A 21,798-nucleotide genomic window follows, 5' to 3' on the forward strand; every position below is an offset into this window, starting at 1 on the left:
TGCCTTCAAGGGTCTTATAGAGTCCATGCCTCGGGAGGTCGGCGCTGTATAGCATATTAGCCATTTGGTCATAATCTTTTGGCTAATAACAACATCTGTTATATTTGATGATATTTTGATGATGGCTGTGAATGTGTTTAGTAAAATGTTGTTGTTACACCATGGCTTTGTCCAAAATCACCCCCTATAGCCTTAAATAGGGCACTATTTGAGGAAATAGCCATTTGTAGCGGTGTCCGAAAACTTAGTTGACGTTATCAAGTGTACTCATTCAATCCCACAATGCACCGCAATGAGTGTACAACTGATGTACCATTAACATCTCGAGAATACCCATAATGCACTGTCTGTGAGTTGCGGCAATTAATTCCAGTGTCTCGACAGAACATGGCGCCTGCGACTGAATCATCCATCATCCATTTAGCAAACCAATGGTCCAACAGTGTAATATCATTCAATATAAATCTAAAGTATGTATTTATTTTTTAATTGATTAAACTGTTTAATTAAGGGTTATACATGCTAGTTTCCATGACAGAGTTCAAGATAAATATTTTCATCTTACTACTGGAGCTGCCAGTTTGCTAAGTTTCAAATAATTATTAAACAGCAAGAGCAAACTTCACAAAAGCTTCAGCCCTTCTGGCTTCTTCTTTCACTCCCTCAAGTGGACTATAGTTGAGTAATATATGATTTCTAACACAGCCCATGTGTACATGTAGGCAGTTTTACATGGCCTTTAGTTCTCCTGTGGATGAATGTTTTATTGCGCTGAGATATCACATCAGTGGTTTATAATATAGCCAGGCTTATATATGCCATGCCAGGCGGCGTAATGAAAAGTGTTGACACTAAATGATTTGTGGCAGAATATAAATTTGTGTAATGCCAGACATGGAAGTATCCAAGTCTTTTACTGCTGCTTCCAATCAGAGAGGGGAAGCCATTTCTCCTAATTCATTATCTCTCTCTCTCTCTCTCTCTCATTTACATTTCACACTCTGTCGACCCTAAAATGTCCACGTTCCTCAGCTCTTTACATTCTGCTCATGTCTGCGTTAAGAGCTGGTATTCTCTCTAGCGTTTGTGTGTGTGTGTGCAGGAAATGGAAATTGGAATGGTTTTGGAGGGTGCACACACTGGCAGGCTGCCAATCTCATCCCATCACTGTCTCGCTTGGCTCTTTGAGCACTTGGTGTTGGGGGCTGCAGTTGATTGATTGACAGGTGGTCCTCTCTGTTGAGCTCTTTGGGGTACAGCTTTGACAGAAATTGGTGCCTGTTGTAAGGCGAGTGATTACTACTGCAGATTAGCCTGTCCCACAGTTTGGGTATGTTTGTAATATTATACACATCCATGTTCTTAAATGTTTATTATAGCAGTTAGTTCCGGTCTACTAATTGGGATGAAGTAATAATATTTATTTAAATGATTTTCATTGTTTCTATAATAAAACCATTCGGCCGTGGAAAATCGGCTTTTGTCATTGTTTTTAATTTCGAGTACTGATAGGTTGAAGGTCAGATATTCTCAGGCATCTTGGCTTTTTTGTCTCCAATAAAATCAGAGTTTTGGCTTCTGGAACTCTGTGACTCAAGTTATTTTAGACTTTTTCCACAACAAAAATCTGTAAAATGCTAGAGTGGTAGCTGACTTAAAACACCATTCACTTTAAACCTTCCATTTAAATTTTGCGTTGCAAACGTCAATAACAGCCTTAACTTGTCAATGCTAGCAAACTACCATGGTATAAACTAGGGATGGGCATTTTTCAAAAAATCGAGTATTCTAATATTCCTTTATTTAAATGATTTCTCATTGTGGTGATGATATTATAACTCCGATTCAATAATTAATTTGATAAAAAGTTCAATTTTGTAAAATCATTTAGTAAGATAATTTTCAAGTAATTCCAAACTTCGCAAGGCAGACGACAACATCGCGAGTTGCGAGAGTTATCATGGATTCAGTGCATTTACGGCGAATATTCGTGCACCTCTCTAGTATAAACGGTAAAATCTACGGCTAGCTGTGCATTAAATGATTTTAATGTAAAGGCAAAGAACCGCCCATCGCTAAGCGGAGGGTTGTTGCTTCCGCGGAGTGTGCATTCAAGTCATATATCTAGGGATGCACCGATACCGATACCAGTATCGGTATCGGGCCCGATACCAAGCTCATGTACTTGTACTCGTACTCGTAAAAATACCCCGATACCAAAGACCGATACCTCACGTATATCCTTAGCTTATATTTCTTAATTCTTATGAACACTCTTCCTGCAGTTATAGTGTTGCTAGATTTAATAGTACACTCTAATATTTCACTTTACACTTTCAGCTGTGATTACATTGTTACTCAGTGTTATGTTAAACATTTGTTCTGTGATTTCTATGGCACTTTATGACAAATTTGATTGTCTTGTTGTCTGTGATTTCTTTAGCACTTTGACAACTTTGTGACAGGCAGGTAAAAATTACATTCATTATGTCCTTGGTTTTGCCCTTTGGAGGTTATTGGACACTGTGAAATTTGGGCTTTGAAAATTTGTGATAAGCACAATAAGAATTATTTATTTTCTTAAGTTTATTTAAGTTGTTGAAAATAAAGATGCTGATTTGTTCATTAGTCTCATTGTGTTCTTCTTAGAAAATTGCCACATAAAACGAGAACCCCCCCAGTACAACAGGCATCGGTATCGGTATCGGCGAGTACCAGGAAAAAAATATCGGTACTCGTACTCGACCCTTCAAAAGTGGTATCGGTGCATCCCTACATATATCCCTTACGTTTACAACCATAAGATGTGCAATGAAGAAAACACATCTCAAAAGCATTAAACAACACGCACGTCTGACGTTGATGAAAGCAATGCAGGTTTATGATTTTGTTTGAAGTCCTTAATATAAAGAACATCTCATGTTTAAGATAACTTAAGCCCAATTTATACTTATGCGTCGGACCTACGCCCTAGGCTATACGTTGGTTTTCATTTACTTCTGCGTCATCTGCCTTGACGTGCAGTTACCCATAGAGGGAGGGGTTCTAGCAGACCAATCACAGCGCTTGCGGTTCACATAGAATTGATGTTTTGTTAAATATTTGGAAAGGTACGCGTCAGGGTACGTCGTAGGCTATGCGTGCTACACACAGCCAGTGGTGTAGCTACGGCGTGAGTTCGACGCAGAAGTATAAATTGGGCTTTAGGGTGTGTTCACACTTGCAGTTTCGGTTCGCTTGGTTCTTTTGGTCCGAACCAAAAGGAGAAAATAATACATTTAGTCCTGGTTCACTTAGCATTCACACTGTCATTTTTAAAACCGAACTTAAAGGGGTCATATAATGCCATTTTTGTACAAGTTAATATGAATCTTTAGGGTCTAAAGGAAAACTTTGTAATATACTTTTATTAAAAATTATCATTAGTATTGTAAGAAAACACTATTTTTACATGGTCAAATACAGCTCTGTTTTCGGCACGCAGTTTCAGTGCATATGCCTTTAAATGATAATGAGCTTTGCTCACTCCACCCCTCTGTTCTTTTATGGTGTTTTGACACCACGCACATGGAGTGTTGCCTTGACAACAGTTGAGGGTATATTTTGCAACAAGAATGTTAGCGGGAGTCTCTGAGGACACATCTGTTCTACCATACCAATTTGAACCGGAGTCGGACCCGGAACAAGATGACGGCCCCGAAGAAGTTTGACAATTAAGGCTCGAACAGGACGTTTCTGAGTGGTTGGTTAACTCAGAACCAAAATGACTTAACACAAAAATAGATGTCACTTTGATCTATTTTTGTAACTTATGTACTGGCAGGGTAATTTAGAGTAGTAAGATACAGACGCTATGTGTTTACTGATGTACAGGTTAGTTCGTTGACCGATTGATGTTGAAAAACTTCTTTTTGGGTAAATGTAGGCTTGTCAGTGATGCGTAACGTTATCTCAGTGTTAGGTACAACTGTCAGTGCTGAAAGATAAACCATAACGCCTTGTTCATTATAAATGTGGGATTATGAATTATATTGAGAACGTCGTAACGTTACAGAGAAAACATGCCGTAATATACCCTGAGTGTAAACATTAGCCGCATTCATCGTGAAGCGTGCAAGCGATTTGCAAAGATTAATATTTAAAGGTAAATAAAACGTTACACTCACTTCTTCTGGAGGTGCAGCAGGAACACGAATAGTTGGTACCGATTCTGTTTTCAGGAGCAACTTCTTAGCAAAACCAGATTTACACTGATGCTCGTTTATAAAGCAGTCTGGTGAGAAATTATTAGCGCAAACATAAAAGCATTTACGTTGATCGTTGGGATAATCCCTTCAAAAATAAAACTCAGCCACTGCGTCTTCAGTGGTTCGAATTTAGGAACACCAAAATGGCTGCTGTGTTCCTTATTACACCCAAGAACAGAATACCACAATCGCTTAGACGCCATTCTGCTCCAGTGTATCAACAATGGCAGACTACGATGACGGCTCGCTCAGGGCGGGTCTGTGTTGAAACCATATAAACGCTGCTGTCAATTATCAATTGTGGGAGGGGCGTCCGTTTTATTGACGTCACAAAATCGAACGGCTCAATTTGAGGCAGGGGAAAACATATAAGGAGATTAAAACAAAAACACTGGATGGATTTTTATCATTATATGATGGTTGTGTGCAGGCACTGCCAACACACATTTCAGTATAATCAACTTGTAAAAGTACATGTACCATTATATGACCCCTTTAAAGATTAAAAAAAAATATATATTATTTCACGACGGAACGTGGCGTTCAAACCAATGCTGTGTTTTGGGAGAAATGCGCTTGTTCTATATGTGTACATATGATGGCATTTTGACCAGCTGAGAACTCGTGAAGAGTTTATAAAATGTGTAAAGGAGTTCTTTCATCACACACACAAACACACACACACACACAAAGATCCGCTGCAAAAAGACGGCGTTTCTGAAACCTGTACCGGACTATGATGAGAGAAAATTTCAGTTTAAATTTTAATTTAAAATAAAGTTTAGGGTGTTTTTGGTTCGTTAAGATGTCTTTGGTCTGTGTTGCGTCCATATTTCAGTCGAGCCACACCAGAGTTTGTTTGTTTGGTGCACACAAGGGTTCAGATGGCAGCGTTCAGTTCACACTTATTCAAATGAACCACACTAACAGAGCAAGCAAAACAAACCAAGTGTGAACACACATGCACTTATGCGGCAGAATCTCACTCTGTGTTATTTTTCAGATGTGTTCACAACATCGTTGTATATCATTATAAATAATATTGTCCCATCCTAGGGGGGGAAACTCAGGGTTTGTTCCTCACAGAGAGAAGTTTTGCATGTGCAGTGTTTAAAACAAACTGAAAGACCTGTACCGAATACGTGTACATTCACACCCTTAATGTTTATCAGTTAAGATTTAAATTACAGAGCAATAATCACAATACATTGATGTTTTGTTTTATGCTACATGTTGTACTTGGGTTTTGTTTTATTTATTTATTTTTTGTGGTTTGGTGTCTATGGTCTGCAGCATTCTTACCAAACCATTTTTTTTTTATTGGCAGAAGAAAAAATAAACAAAGTGCCAGATCATGATGTGTCTGAAATGTCACTTAACTTGATATTAAATGCATATTTTCTTGTAGAAAGCGCGACTCTCGCAAATATGCTGTTTAGCACTTGTGATATTTTTTTCACAAGATGTAAAATAAGTCTTTGATGTCTCCGGAGTGTGTATGTAAAGTTTTAGCTCAAAATACCTAACAGATATTTTTATGTAGCATGTTAAAATTGTTATTTTTTTGTCCCTTTAAATGCAAATGAGCTGCTGCTCCCGGCACAGAGGGCGGAGCTTCAACAGCTTGTGTCCTTTTACCTCACACAGAGATGCACTGAAAATTTCTAAAACTTTTAGCTTTTTATGTTCAAACCGGAGTCAGACAAAGATGAAGAGACTCAAGAAGTGACAACATGTAGAATGCTGTAGTATTTTCTCTTTAAAACTGCAGTGAACCAAAGACAGTCTCAAAAACGCGGTTTGAAATCGCTGGCGTTTCTGCCGTCACAAACTACCTTGTAACCAATCATGTCAACGAGTGAATCTCTAAGCTGCTGTGAGTGAGTGGAGGTCGGGCTAATTTGCATATTCATAGCACAGTGTATATTAACTGAGACAAGGGTGTAGAGTTATATTCAAGCTATTTTATGGCATGAAGAATTTTTTTTTTCAAGGAAAAAACTTTTAAATATGTAATTTTGGTGATCAAAGATGAGTTTTAAGGGATACAATTAGGACTTTAAGAGAGAGCCGTTTATTCAAGCTACTTTGAAAAAATTACCTGACCAGTTCTTGGAATTACACATGACATTGCCTTACTGTGAAAACACATTACTGGCTTCTGCGAGATAAAAAGCCTTATGTTATTGTACTGAACCAGTATCAATACGATCTGTCTCTGTCCCAGCTCAGCGAACATTAAATTTAAACCGCAATCACGGGTCAATCTGTCATGCCCCATAACTCCATGAGCAGCATCCCTTAATTCAATTGCCTGGTTTTGAGAACCCAAGGCAAGTTTAGTGCTTTCTGTATCCTTTATCTGTCATCATGGGGTCCAAATGGAAAAGCACTAGTTTTTTAGCTGGAGAGGAACACCTTGTCCAACTCATCCTCCTATTTTTGTGTCAAGTCAAGTCACCTTTATTTATAAAGTGCTTTTTACAATACCGATTGTTTCAAAGCAGCTTTACAGAGATATAATGTTGTAATAGTATTGTTAAATATAAAATTAAATGTCCCCAACTAAGCAAGCCAAAAGCCAATGGCGAAAAAAGGTGAAAAAGGCGACAGTGGTGAGGAACCAAAAAAACAGAATGGAGAAAAAAAAAAAGCGTGGGAGAACCCAGGCTCAGTTTGGGGGCCAGTCCTCCTTTGGCCAATGAACGAACGGTGTATGATTATGATTCAGGCAGCATTATAGGTCAGAAGTCAGATTGGACCAGAACTTAAACAATATTTATCCAGTTCAGGTTGGGGGTCGGATTCATCACGTTGGTATGGAGACGTGTGTGTGAGTGAGTGAGCGCGCGCCCATATGCTCATTACGACTGTATGGTGTGACAGTGTATAACATGTGTCAGCATTAAATGTCAACACATATCCGATCCTGCTGTCTGCTACGTTATATCCTCACTCCATAGCATGATTTTTAAAAATCTGACACCAGCAAGCAAACATTTGTATTCTATTTCTCAAAATGATAAACACAATATAATTGTACCTTATTGGTTATCTTCCAGGGTGTTGAATTGTGAAAACTCATTTCCCAATTTTTTACCTTTGTGTTATGCAGCGCACAGATGCAGTTAGTTTAAAACACTCTAACGAATCTCAAAATGAATATAAATTTTTCACACTGTACATGTATAATGTTTTGATGCCTGAATTGACTTGTAGTAGGGGTGTAACAATATATCATATCACAATGTATCGCAATACAAAAATGCAACTATATATATATATATATTGTTGGTCCTGATAATGGCAAATGTCTGATGTCACCAGTAAAAAGTGGCCTACATTATTTTACATATATCTAGTCAGTGACAGAGTGGAAGCATATTTGTCTAAAATAATTCTGTATTTTTAGCTTCAAAATCAAATATTTTTATTCTAGTGTCACCATTGTCCTGTGCATTGGGTTTCCAGCACCAAAGTCCAAAGCCTATTCATTCACACCCCAAATGTAATATCAAATTTTGCATTTTAATAAACAGTACATTTTTTGTTAACCTTTTATCATGCGTCTTGGAGTATCGCAATAATCGTTCGATATAGTGATTTGTATCGAATCGTGACAGGGTATAGTTACACCCCTAACTTGTAGCTTTTAAAATGATTTTAGTTTTTAGTGTATAATTTCAATTGATTTAGACAAAATATTATAACATTTAAATATTGGCCATTTAACGGTTATAACATGAATAATTGGCTTATCATATCAGAATTTATATTCAACAAATTTTTTGTTTAAATTTCCAGGAAAACTGTATCATGATATACGTACGGCTGTAAAATGAAGTGACTCATACTGGGATGTTCTTACCACCCACTCTAAAATGCTCATGCATGTCATTGTAATGAAATAAGAATGCGAGTGTCAGCCTCCGTCCCGTGTAGCCCTATAATTGTAACGTCCTGATTGTCCTGCCAGTCATCGTCAGGCTAAAAATAGGCGGACTTTTCCAAAGCAGAGAAAACCAAGAGGTATTAGCCTTGTGTGTGTGTGTGTGTGTGTGTGTGTGTGTGTGTGTGTGTGTGTGTGTGTGTGTGTGTGTGTGTGTGTGTGTGTGTGTGTGTGTGTGTGTGTGTGTGTGTGTGTGTGTGTGTGTGTGTGTGTGTGTGTGTGTGTGTGTGTGTGTGTGTGTGTGTGTGTGTGTGTGTGTGTGTGTGTGAAGAGGCTAAAGATGAGTAGAATGCGGTGAGACAGATTTTCTCTCTCCTTGTGCATGAATGTAAATAACACCTGTGGTACTGACGGCTAGATCCACAGACTTCCAGGCACACAGATGTGTGAATACATCCAGGTTCATCTGATGCATCTCAACCTTAAACAGGACCGTGAAGAAAAGAGAATGATGAAAAGGGAAATGGACAATAGGGAAAAAAATATGAAATGCTGGAGCTATGAGAATAAGTCATAGTCAGCACTGTGCTTAAGAAAAGAAAATCCAATGCATAGTGTGAATTTTTTTATTTTTTTATTTTTTATAGGCAACACACACACACACACACACACACACACACACACACACACACACACACACACACACACGTGGAATATACGGGATTAGGGATAGGCAATTTATTTGCAGTATATCTCATACAATTTTTCTTTTTGACAGTTTGATATTAACAATTATTGTGATTAACGGTTTATCGAAAAAGATAAAAAATTGTAGGATGAGACCTGGATCTATCCGTCGGTTGTGGATTTTATGTACATATGTCTGGCCAGAGTGTTTAAAATAATGTGTTTACATGAATGAATCATTGACAATAAGATCAGTAATTTGCATTTATACTTTTTTTTCTTTCATAAATATAACAGGATTTTTATTAGAAATGATTACAGGATTATGACAGAAATTAATTGTTTTTTAATTTAATTATTAAATGTAAATCTTGTACTTGTTTAGTGACTGGAAATTTTATAAAAATACCATTGATAATTTGAATTCATGTTTTTTTTTTCTACTTCTAAACATATAGATAGATTCAAACGGAATACTTTTATTCAGCCAGACGTATTAAATTGATCAAAAGTTTCCATAAATAAATTTGTTGTAAAAGTTACTATAAATAAATGCTGTACTTTTAAACTTTCCAACAAAGAATTTTGAACAAAATGCATACCGCAGGTTCCACAAAACCCAGCAAAAACTGTTTTCACCTTGATAATAAGAAGCAGCAAATCAGCATATTACAATGATTTGTGAATGTGGTTAAAATGTTTGTAGTTAATCCGCGATCTGTACGGATCAGGCCACACGGTTCGGCATGCATGTGATTCGCGGATTAATTGCTAAGTTTAACCATCATAGTGAAAGTTTATCATTTGCACATGTTTTGTCTGGCCAGTTTATACATTCAAGCTATTTTAAAGCTATTCCAGCGCAAGAAGAGGCGAAAGAGAACTCAGTTCCTGTGCGCTGTTATCTGTACAACCGTGAACACTGGATGTATTCCTCTTTTGCATCTCCTTGCACTTGAATGGACACATACACACAGAATTATGTCAAAATACCCGTCTAGGCAAGTATTCTCATAAACCCAGTTGGAGATGTCTTAAAGGAATAGTTCACTTAAAAATGAATAATTTACTCACCCTCAAGTTGTTTCAAACCTGTATGAGTTTCTTTCTACTGTTGAACACAAAAGAAGATATTTTGAATAATGTCGGTAACCAGACAGTTGATGGACCCCGTTGACTTTCATAGTAGGGAAAAAAATACTATGGAAGTCAATGGGGTCCATCAACTGTCTGGTTACCGACATTATTAAAAATATCTTCTTTTGTGTTCAACAGTAGAAAGAAATTCATACAGGTTTGAAACAACTTGAGGATGAGTAAATTATGAGACAATTTTAATTTTTTAGTGAACTATCCCTTTAAGTGAATGTAAACCGTTGAGAAAGAAATCGGATGGGTATCATTGTATTGGATCTGTGCATTAGGTCTTAAAGTGACAGCAGCCTACAAATACCTGCTGCTGTCTATCTCATTAATGTTATTCAAATAACAAAGCGCAGCAAATATGAGTCCATATTTGATTTATACAGTGAACACTATAGTGTTATTTGACATTTAGGCCTAATTACATTTCTGCACCCGAGTACTACTTTTAAACCTTACTTTATTTGTAACTTTGTTAAATTGTATTTATCTATGCTTGTAATTAGTGTATTTTTTCATACTTTTTTATTGACCCTGTCCTCCTCCCCCCTCCATTTGATTTTTTTCTTGCATATCCGAAAAATTATCCGATCTGTGACTCAAAACCGTAATATGATCCGAACCGTGAGTTTTGTTATCCATTGCAGGATCATGTGAGACTGAAGACTGGAGTAATGATGCAAAAAATTTAGCTTTACCCTCGAAGGAATAAATCAGTTTAATAAATATATCAGTAAAGTTGTTTTTAGTAAAAAAAATTTTTTACTGTATTTTTGATCAAATAAATGTAGCCATGGCATGCATTAGAGAAATATATCTATATTTTAGTTTTTTATGTTGATATTCACAAATCATGTATAATCCTCATTTTCCCTTGTGGCTCACTTTCTCATGTGTATATGCATGTTTCTATATCTGCCCTTCAAAGTGCGGCAGGGGAATAAACGAGCCCAAATCTAACATGAAAGACCTGTAGATTACGTTCTGCTTGATGTCCCCAAATGGCTGTGCTACAGGCATGAGAGAGGGAAAAAAACACGAGCGGAGGAATGGGGAGGTGAGAACCCCCCCCCCCCCCCCCCCCCGACACACACACACACACCATCTCCTCCTCCTCCTCCCCCACCCCCTCCCGTCGTGTGCAAGCTTGCTGCCAGTGCTGCAGTCCACAATGTTTTTCCGCGTCCGCAGCTCTGCTGAGTTGTCACCCTCCGGAGCGCAGCAACAACAGAGGAGAGAAGAAAGAAAGGAAGGAAGGAAGGAGGAAAGATTGTTTTGCAGAGATCGCAGTCATTTAGCCAGCTATATTTGTAGGATCTTGCACAATATGAGGAGAGGTTGATGCTTTCCTGCGGGTACAACATCTCACCTGACTGCATTTCAAAAGCCTTTTATTGAGGCTGATCAATTTGAACAGGATGCTGCGGTTCGTAGATGTTTTTGGGGCTTATCCTGAAAGCTTTTTCAAACAACTGATTTGACCTGAAAATCCAGAATTGGGAATTGAGAGAAAAGCGTAGGTTTTATTTATTTTTTCGTCTGCATGGAATGAGAACAGAATTTAAATTGGGATTGAGGTGTTTTGACACTGACAGTTTCTGTACGGCTACTGAATCCCAGCGAGGGTCTCTTTCTGGTCCTGTGAGGGGACAATGCAGTCCATGGTGTATATTTTGAATCAATAGATTGTTTGTTTGGTTTTACTGTTGTTATGTGCATGTGTTAGCCAGCAGACGAGGGGACTGCGTCGCTCTAACCGGTCCGTAAGACTTGTTTTGGCAGTGTCCTTCAGGACACACAAACAGAATCTGAGGTAAACAGAGACATTGAATATAATTACTCTGTGCTGCCATACACACTTGGACTTGTACAGATGCACTCATGGGAACGTTGTTTTTGCTTGAGTGAGCGAGTACAGCGTGTTCAGTTTGCCTCTGACTCTTAGTAGGGTCAGTAGGTTCATTTCACACAATTTCAAAATCATTATTTTTGCATTAATAGTAAAATTCTTAAGATTTAGATTTTATCTACCTGTGAATGGGAAGACCCCAAACAGTTTTCTTGTTTATGTTGAGCAGCATTTCTTCAGGTTGATTTGTGAATACTGAAGATAGAATTAGGCTAGCCTAATTTTGTCCGACACGGCAAACAGTCTCCAAACATTTTGACTGGAGTATTGAGGTGATGTTGTGCCCGGCCTCCTGTTTCCCTCTCCTGAGGGATTTGTCACAGTTGCGGTGCCTGCTCGGTTGGCCACGACAACGAGGTGTTTGTGTCACGGGCACAAATCGACCAGTTTGTCATACCAAGCCACTTCCAGGGAGCAAGGTGAGTATTGCATGTGAAGATCATTGCTCAATATTTTTATGTTAGATATTATGTATTATGGTATTTGTTAATTTGCTGTTTGCTGCAGGAATATTTTATAGGTTTTTCCCCCTCACTTATTTTACTTGTTTTCATATGTGTGAGCTGGCATTAAGCCCATGCATTTACTTGTAGAGGAAACCAAAGGACAATTTTAGGAAAATATGAATGTTACGTGAATAGGGAATGAAGTTGCGCCGCCTATGCCTATGGGAATAAAGTTGCACCATTTACAGAAATAAAATATTGCTTTAAAAATACTCTTATAATGGTAATAGAATACTTTCTCTAGGCTAAGTTTTAAGAAAAAAGTCATAAAACATGAAATTAAATTCATAATTTTATGACAAAGTAATAAAAAATAGCCTCAAAGACAAAAAAAATCCTAAAAGGCTTAAAACCATCGCAATGTTGTTTTTTAACGAAATGTTATGCATTTGTAAACCGCCTTTTATAAAATCATTTTCAAAACATTAAGACTTGATTCTCGAAAATGTAAATTTTTTGTTTTAGTCTCGCACTTAAATGTCATCCTACATTACAGAAGGCTCAGTTTCCATGTCTTTCCAGCTCAATGCCAGTTATACTATGTTCATACAGACACATTACACTAATTGCTCCGTAAAAACATTAAATGTAATTGAAGAACCGAGCGAGAAGACTGCAAGCAAGAACTCCCCTCCCCCTTTAACCTAATTACTCTGGCTTTCACTGGGCCGATTTCAGCTTTGAAACTTTTAACTAAATTGCTATTGATTCCGAGTGGCTAGGCTTCCATTGCAGTGGTTGAAGCGGGTGCAACGGCTTGCCACAGATCAGGAGAAATCCGATTTCTCTGTGCCTTTCGGTTGGGTTATTTGAAGGCCCCCACAGAGGTGATTTGTAATTATGATCTTGCTGCTTCCCAGCAGTGATGAGATCAAGTGCAAAGACAATGACATGGTGCTTTATAAGAGGGGACCAAGATGATGGTGGCCTTTCTTGGTCAAAGAGTGCTTTCTTTTGCCATGTCACCCTGTCCTTGAGAGAGAAGGGAAAAGACACAGTAATTATGCCATCTTGTCTGTCCTGGGCTCAGTCTCTTGGGATATGAATTCGGAGACGCCTTCGCTTTCAACTGACACTTCGGTGATGGCAACTCAAGGTCCTCCTGCTGGTTAATGGAGGAGAGATAAGCCTACCTCTCATTCATTTGCTCTGAATAGGTGAATGGGAGACATCAATAGTTTCTTGAAATGAGGCTACCCAGTGCTTCCCAACTGTCAACATTGTAGGCAAAGGCATTAGTCATTTGGAACAAGGAAAGGTACACTTGAAGCTTAACAGTACTTGCAGCACTAAATTTGTTTTGAAAACTGAGCATTTTATCCTAGGGTAAAATTAAAACCAACAAAAACCTATGAAGTGTGACTTTTACATGCCCATTTTGTGTTCTGATTTGCCGTTAATTTGTTGAATTAAAATACATTTTCATGTCAACACACTACAAAACTAGTTAATAGATTGTCAAAATTCCTTGTCATCTATCAAAATAAGCATATCCAATGACTTCCCCCTTTAAGCTAAAGTGGCAAGATATAATTTGCAACTTAAATGTGGAATTGTGTAAATAATTCAGTAGCTAAGCTCCTAGCCCAGGGTCTGTGCGTCTCCACAGGGCTAAATTGGCACAGCGTCAAGGGTGTCCCAGAAAGAGAGCACTTCATTTATTATTTTATCAGGTCTCTTTAGAGCAATGTACACTGATGATAGATTCAAAGTTTTAATTAAAGTGAATGAGAGTAGGAAACCAGTGGCAAATATGTTGGTCTTTGGATGTTCAAATGCGTTGTTGAAATGTTAATTTGTTTGCTCTAAGGGCTAATCAATGCTAGGTTAGTGATATACTGGGTTGTTTTGAGAAGTTCACAGCTGAATTCGGGTATAGTGATAACTGAGGGTTCTGAATGTCACACATGCTCATGAAACTGCACACACTCAACAGTGTACCCTAAACAAATACTTGATATGGTTCCTTCCTACCAGATACGCCAATACCCTCAGCTCCAACAAGCTCTAGAAAAAGGCTTTATCTCCACCGTACGGCCCTAGGATTACCGCTCAAAATCCTGTCATTCTCTCATTAAAAAGGTGGATAAGAGGATAACTGTCTGATTTGTAGGGAAGAGATGGGACACATAAACCTTCAACACCTAGAAGTCAGATTGTTTGATTCGTGAAAGAAAGGCTGGGTAATGAGGAAGGATTAGCTAAATGAATTTGAGGGTATTTGGACACAGGCCATGTCCTAATGAAAGACAGTTTGGAAAACCCAGTTTAACGTGAAGGAGATATAATGATTATTTCTCCTAGCTGCTTCTTAACGGCTTTTGACAATAAATGTCAGTGTTTTAAGGCAGTTACAGCCTCTGGGGTGTTCTGGACCACTGGATAACGGCTGTCACTCATTGATTTTTGCTAGGCAGCCAGTGACTTACCACTCAGATTAAAAATTAATTTGGCAGATATTGAAGCGCACCCTTGGGGGGCGTTGAGTGGGCTGAACGCCCACACCTCCAGCCTTGCATTAACTTGATAGAAACCAATTGCACTGTGGTGCAAGGATTTAAAAGTAATTAATAAAGTTTACATTTTCAGAAGAAAGAATCCAATATTTTGACTTGGTCTTAGTTCTTCACTGCCTAGACTAGTTGAGCTTGCTTTTTGTCAGAAAACCAGTATGTTTGCTCCTTTTTCCTGCCTATTCATGCTAGGATTTTCTTTCTTTGTTACTTTGTCTATGGTCTCATCTAAACCTTTACCCATAAATTGAGTTGAATACCTTGCCTTTACTGCAGCTCTGCTAAGCTGATGAAATTCCCTGAAAGGGGCATTTATCAGGTTATCGTGGGATTTCACCTTTTGTTGATGCAAGTCCAATCCAGTAGGCCATTCAGGGAGATAAATGTTGGTTTTAGAGTGTGCAGTGAAAGTCATGCAGTGTGCACATTTCTAGTAAAGTGAGCATATTGGGGGTACATTCATATTTGACCTTCATTGATATTCCCTTCCTTAGATAATCAAAGAGAGAGCCTTGCTGTGCTATTCATCTTCAAGGAATACAATCCGTCCCGCTCATTTCCCCAAACTGCACGTGCATTAAAAGAATGAGAGGGTTGTCACAGCTTGACACATGATTAGTAGCAACGTCGCTTTTATGGCAAGTACACACATGAACAGACGGATCACTCTATGTAATTTATGGATACGTTTCAAAATGATACTGCCATATCTCGACACATGGCCTAGTTCCGTCTTTCCCCTACCTATATATAATCTCCTGTGTCCTTCACCTGCCCTCCTGAAATCCCTTTATCCTACTTTTTCTCAATTTTTCCTTGTTCTCTCACCATTTCTCAGCCTCCCCACTCACCGTTCCTGCTACTGTCAGTGTTTTCCCATTACTTACCCGAGGATTCTTAATTCAAACACTCTTCACTTTCAGATGTGTACCAGAAGCCTTTTATTAATGTCTCTTTTCTTCTTTTTTCCCAACAGTATGCCTCGGCTGGATGTATGCTGTCCCTTCACCACAGCGAGAAGCCAGAACATGAAGAAGTGTGTGAGTTTCGCCCGTACACCTGCCCATGCCCGGGGGCCTCCTGTAAATGGCAGGGCTCCCTGGAGGCTGTCATGCCACATCTCATGCATGCCCACAAATCCATTACCACCTTACAGGGCGAGGACATTGTCTTTCTGGCCACGGATATCAACCTACCCGGGGCTGTGGACTGGGTCATGATGCAGTCGTGTTTCGGCCACCACTTCATGCTGGTTTTAGAGAAGCAAGAGAAATACGAGGGACACCAGCAGTTCTTTGCAATTGTGCTGCTCATTGGCACTCGAAAGCAAGCGGAGAACTTTGCCTACCGCCTCGAGTTGAACGGCAACCGTAGGCGGCTCACATGGGAGGCCACGCCGCGATCAATCCACGACGGTGTAGCGGCAGCCATCATGAACAGTGATTGTCTTGTATTTGATACCTCTATTGCTCACCTGTTTGCAGACAACGGCAATCTGGGTATTAACGTGACCATCTCCATGTGCTGAGGTGGCAGCGTTAGGCTTTTTCCATTGATCCAAACAATTGACAACCTCTGCTCCCCAACAGACTGCGGATTCTGAAGGCAACGGTTGGGAGATGTATACATTTGTGTATATTTCTGTTCAAGAGTCACCTGCAAAAACAACGCAGACTTTCCAGATTCACTTGTAGGTTAGTATGGTAGATGGATGGCAGGAGTTCTTCTCGAGATAAAGAGGGGGGAGTGTGTAGGTGTTGGCAGTCAGTTGAAGTGCAATTGAGATTTTCCCTTGTACACCCCAAGGATTCAAACACCTCAGTCCCCGGGTAAAGTTTATGTGTGGATGACCACATTTATTGTCTGGGATGTCCAGCCCAAAATCCACAGGAACTTGACAAGTGAATCTAGCTTCACAGAATCAAATGCTACATTGGGAAGATTCTAGGCATGAATGTGTAACATTTGCCTCAGAAAACCTGTGTTCAAAAACTGCACTGACTACTTTGGTTTTCCTCTCGGTATATCGAGTGGAACCATGGCAATGTAAATGGTAATCCTCTGAATTTCATAGTTGTATAATGGCTTGATAAAACAATACCCATGGTGGAGATGCAGTGTGCATGGTGGAAATAAAACTCACTTGCAAAAATAACTACAGAGCCACCATGTTTGCAAGAATCTAAGCTCATTTTTTTTTTTTTTTTACTAATATATCGGTCTTCAATGTTGCAAGATGTAGATGAGGATAAGTTTGTTAATTTGTGGTCTTGTTAACTTATCCAGAGGAGAGAACTGGTTTGTAAACGACACAGATTCAACATCATCAGCTACATGAAATGACAGAACTACAGCCAACTTTTCAGATGTTCTGTTACCCATGATCTAATGCCACATGATAATATTCTTAGATATATTTGTACATGATGCTTGATTTTTAAATGGATAGTTGACCTACCAATGATACATTTATCAACATTTACTCACCCTCATGTTTTGTTGTAACACTTTTTTTTGTGGGACACCAAAGCAGAAGTTTAGCAGAATATCAGCTGTTCTCTTTCAATACAATGTACGTGGATGGGGACCAAAGGACAAAAAAAAAAAAAAAAAAAAAAAAGCACCATACATGTAGTCCATACAACTTGTGCACTATATTACATGTCTTCTCAAGCCATATGATCGCATTGGGTGAGGAATGCCTAAAACTTAAGATGTTTTACACTGAAAACCATGCCTTTCATTGTATGTAAAAGAGCAGCTTGCACATTTAGCTAGATGACTGCTTATGTGTTCCATAGGATAGAGGAAATCATGCAGATTTCAGAATTTTCATTTTTGAGAGAACTATTCCTTTAATATAGGTGTTCCACCTTTTGCGTAAATTGTCCTGTCTCCAATGACCGTATGTAAAAGATTTAGCCTGCGCACACCCCCATCTGTTATTTCCCCATTGATTAAGTGGCTGAATTTGACTGGTTTTGTTGTCTTTGTACTTTTTCTTTCTATATATTCAAGGTAATATGTAAGATTAAGGAAAGTTTTTGTAAATATATAAACAACTTTAGTTTTGTTGATATTTGTTGTTATTGTTAAGTCTCTTTAAAATGATTGTTTAGTCTAGACTGAAGTTTTGTCTGTAAGTTCTGAGCAATTCCTCACTCTCCCCTTGAGAATGAACCCACAATGCCTTACTTGTATACAAACTTAGTCTTTTTTCGAGTCTGCCTTCTAGGACTCAAAGTGTGTCAGGTTCAGGTCACTATGCTCCAAACCTCCAGTGTCTTGAAAGAGACTTTTACAGAATTTACAAAGTGGCATTATGTGTGGGAAGGACATGGCGTGTTCACAGTAACCATTTCACTTACACTGTTCAAGTATGGAACCCAGCCTCTTATCTAATACCTCTGAAGACTTAGGAGATGTCTTTGCGAGAAGAGCATTGATATCCCTGAATGTGGTTGGTTCTGTGAAGAGATCCCAAGTTTGATGCACAACTTCACACCCTCAGCTTCTATTTCATTCTCTCTGGAAAATAATTTAAAAATGTAAATTAAATGTTTTATAAATCTGTTCTAGAGCAAATGTATTCTGTTTTGTTGATGAATTTGTACATTTATAGACCCATAGCTGGAGATGAAAGTGTGGTCAGTGACTCTCGTCCCCATGGTTGTGCGCTCTACATGCAGTTGTCATGGCAACTAAATATGCTAATGAGGAATCTAGCTCATTCATTCCAAGTAAAAAATTATTGTACATTTTTTTTATTATTATTATCTTAGTCTGAAATCCTATTTTGACACATTCTGTAGATGACAGATCCAAAATCCTAGATCCAAGATCCTAAATGTGTGTTGAACAGGATGGAGTAACTGCATGTAGATGGCAAGCCCTGAAGGAAGCCCAGAGCCCTGAGTCTGGGTGGTGTGGCTATAAAAACAATAGTAATGGGAAAAACTTAATTTGCATATTTAGCCTAATCTGTTTGGATTTTCAAGTAATACCCAGATATATTCAGGTCTTAATTCTGATATGACCAACCAACAATTGTAGCTTGTTGTAGCAAAACATACCATATCAAAATAGTCCACCAGCCATCTGTCTATCTCCCACGGCATTTCAGACTCCCCTACACCGAAGTGAACCTAAAACGGAATAAATACATTTTAATTAAGCCACTAGGTGGTTTCCCGAGCCGTGTGGCATGCCTCGCAATCAAGCCATCATGATCAATATTGAGTACCACATCCTAATGAACTGGTGAATAAACATGTTCCCATCAAGCACTAGAATACTTTACATGCATGGCGATGAAATTAGCTTTTTCCCGTTTCTTATGCCAACCCAGTGATACAAATACTAGCACATGTGAGTTTACAGGTCAATCACATTTGACAAACCCTAACCCTCGTTCTTTCAAATGCATTAATCTAGGAAAAACAATATTGAATAGATTAAGGTTAAAGTTGAGATGAAATAGAAGTAGCGACATAAGTAGGTTTTTTTTTCCATATTGTGACGTACATCTGAGTGAAACGGACAGGGACTTTCGTTCTATCGATATATCAGTTGTTGATTGGATGGAGACACTTCTGTCGCAGAAACAACTATTTCAATAACAGTTTGTGCAATATATTAGACTCGATTTGCCACCAAAATCTACACTGTCAAAAATTATAATGACCAATAAGTTATGACATGTTTTTACATTGCTTTAACTTCAAAAAAGATTTGTTCTACAAGATTCAACTAATTTTTTTAAGTCAGTTTAATGTCATTTAAGTTGAAATGAATTAAACATCCAAGTTGATTGTCCTTAAAAATTTAAGGCAGCAACTTTTTTACAGTGTATTTATATTTTGCTTTTAGAGGTCGTCCAAATGTAATTTTCCACAATGAATCAGTGTTTCTGCGGAAACCTAATGCTTTGCTCTTGAACTGTTCATTGAAATATTACGTTACATTAATAAAGTAATGAAATAATTGATATGAACATTCTTATGGTGAATAATTCACATAATTTAGTTTGGGAAATACTGTGAGACATTAATGAGCTAAAAATGACAATAATAATATGCCACTTACAACAACAAAAGACCGCTACATCCTGATGACGTATGGCAGCTGTTTATTTTTTAATAACCGGTGTAAGCATTTTTTCTTCTTTATTTTTTGATAGCTTCATCAAACCTGGGTTTGGGATGTACTCTAGTGAGTGAGCATGAAAAGAGGGACATCTTATGAGAGTGACAGTGCAAACAAACATTTGACCTTTAACCTTGAGTATTGACTTGAATCTTTAGTGTCTGTGACAGAACAAGACTAATGGAGTCACATCTGCAATCCTCCTGATTGGCCAATTAATGGATTGTTCATATTTGACTTGAATTGAACTGCTCGCAGTAACTAAGGATATTACATATAAGGGCAATTTTCTTAATTTACAGTATAAAAAGCTGTGCTAACTGGTGTTTTTCTACCGAAATCAATTATTTTGGACATAAAAAATGTGTTGGATTTCTTTAACTGTTTTTTGTCATTAGACGAGCTAGATAAATTCACCACAACCCACATTCACAACTCTGTTTATTACAAATAAATTCGGTGTGTTTATCTATTCAGAGTATATTTGTGTAGTTCTGTTTTATCCTCTCATGCTAGGTTATTGAATATGTTGATGTGGCAATAGCAATCATTTGAAATATTAGAGATGAAATGCTGTTTCCGGTTGAACAGGTATAAATGGATAATGTGCAAACCTGCTTGGTCTGATATAAATAATTTTCTTTTTACTTCACGCCCTTAACTAAATGTCTTGTAATAGTTTTACAACTGAATCCATAATGATTGGTGTACTTTGATTGCATCATCTTGATTTTAGAGTATTCAGTTGACACTGTTCATCAAGACATTTTTGTTTTTTGTACCATTTAAACTTAAATAAAGATTATTTATTTGTCAAAAAACTGTGTTGGGGTAATGCATTAACAAGTAACTTGAGATATGTAATCAGATTACTTTTTTCAAGTAACTAGCAAAGTAAAGCATTACTTTCAAATCTATAATTAAATATCTGAGTTACTTTTCAAATAAGTAACTTCGATTTCTCATGTTTTGACTGATAGCTCTGCTGTCGGGAGTGAGGTGCAGAGGCGTTGTGTGTGAACATGATGGTTATTGCAGTTCTAGAATGAATGTCTCACTTGTACAAAAACAGATTCAGTATTCCTGTAAGCAAAAACAGTGAAATGCCATTCAAAATATTATGCAAATCTGCAATAATTACATGTGTTAAATTATACAAATATACTTTATTTAATCTCACTTTATTAACCAATGACCATCACTGATTCAGTTCAACGACACTAAAAAGTAATAATCACTTTATATAAACATTACATATGTTTGTGTTGAAGTGTTGACATTTCTTCTCCTGCATCCTTTTCTTCTACGATCCAGATTCCAGAATGGAAGCGCGGGAAAGGATCCAGAAAAGTTTGTTTGAGCGGCGCCCTCTACTGTACAGACGTGCGTTTGCATTTCCTTCAGCCTTCGAGGCTTATTCATTTCATTTATGGTGAGAAAGGACGTGTTATGGTGTGACATTTGCCAGAAGTATAACTTTTTATATTAGAAAACAAACTAGAAAATGTAATGTAAAAGTAATCCAACCAGGGTTTGAAAGGTGGTATCCACCGGCCAATTTGGCAATTCAGAACTTCTACTAGCCAAAAAAAAGAAATTAACCAGATTAACTACGTTTAACAGCTTTCTATATGTATATATATATATATATATATATATATATATATATATATATATATATATATATATACACACACACAGACAAACAGACACATATAATACAATTTGGATTTCATATATTAATTTCTTATTCAAACAA

At 37.8% G+C, this 21,798-nt stretch overlaps 1 protein-coding gene across 1 annotated transcript in view; it reads left to right on the forward strand.

Moving 5' to 3' along the window:
- The window catches only part of siah2l (seven in absentia homolog 2 (Drosophila)-like), a 38,408-nt gene extending 17,548 nt beyond the window's left edge, over positions 1 to 20,860 (forward strand). The window contains exon 2 of the mRNA XM_077196902.1: positions 15,871 to 20,860. Within this exon, the coding sequence (XP_077053017.1) occupies positions 15,871 to 16,422 (552 nt within the window). The 3' untranslated portion in view covers positions 16,423 to 20,860. The remainder of the gene's footprint in view (positions 1 to 15,870) is intronic.
- The last annotated feature ends 938 nt before the right edge of the window (positions 20,861 to 21,798 follow it).

The sequence above is a fragment of the Siphateles boraxobius genome, unplaced genomic scaffold (genome assembly GCF_051911475.1).
Source record: "Siphateles boraxobius isolate OS27281-9 unplaced genomic scaffold, OSU_SipBor_1 11, whole genome shotgun sequence".
NCBI lineage: Eukaryota > Metazoa > Chordata > Actinopteri > Cypriniformes > Leuciscidae > Siphateles > Siphateles boraxobius.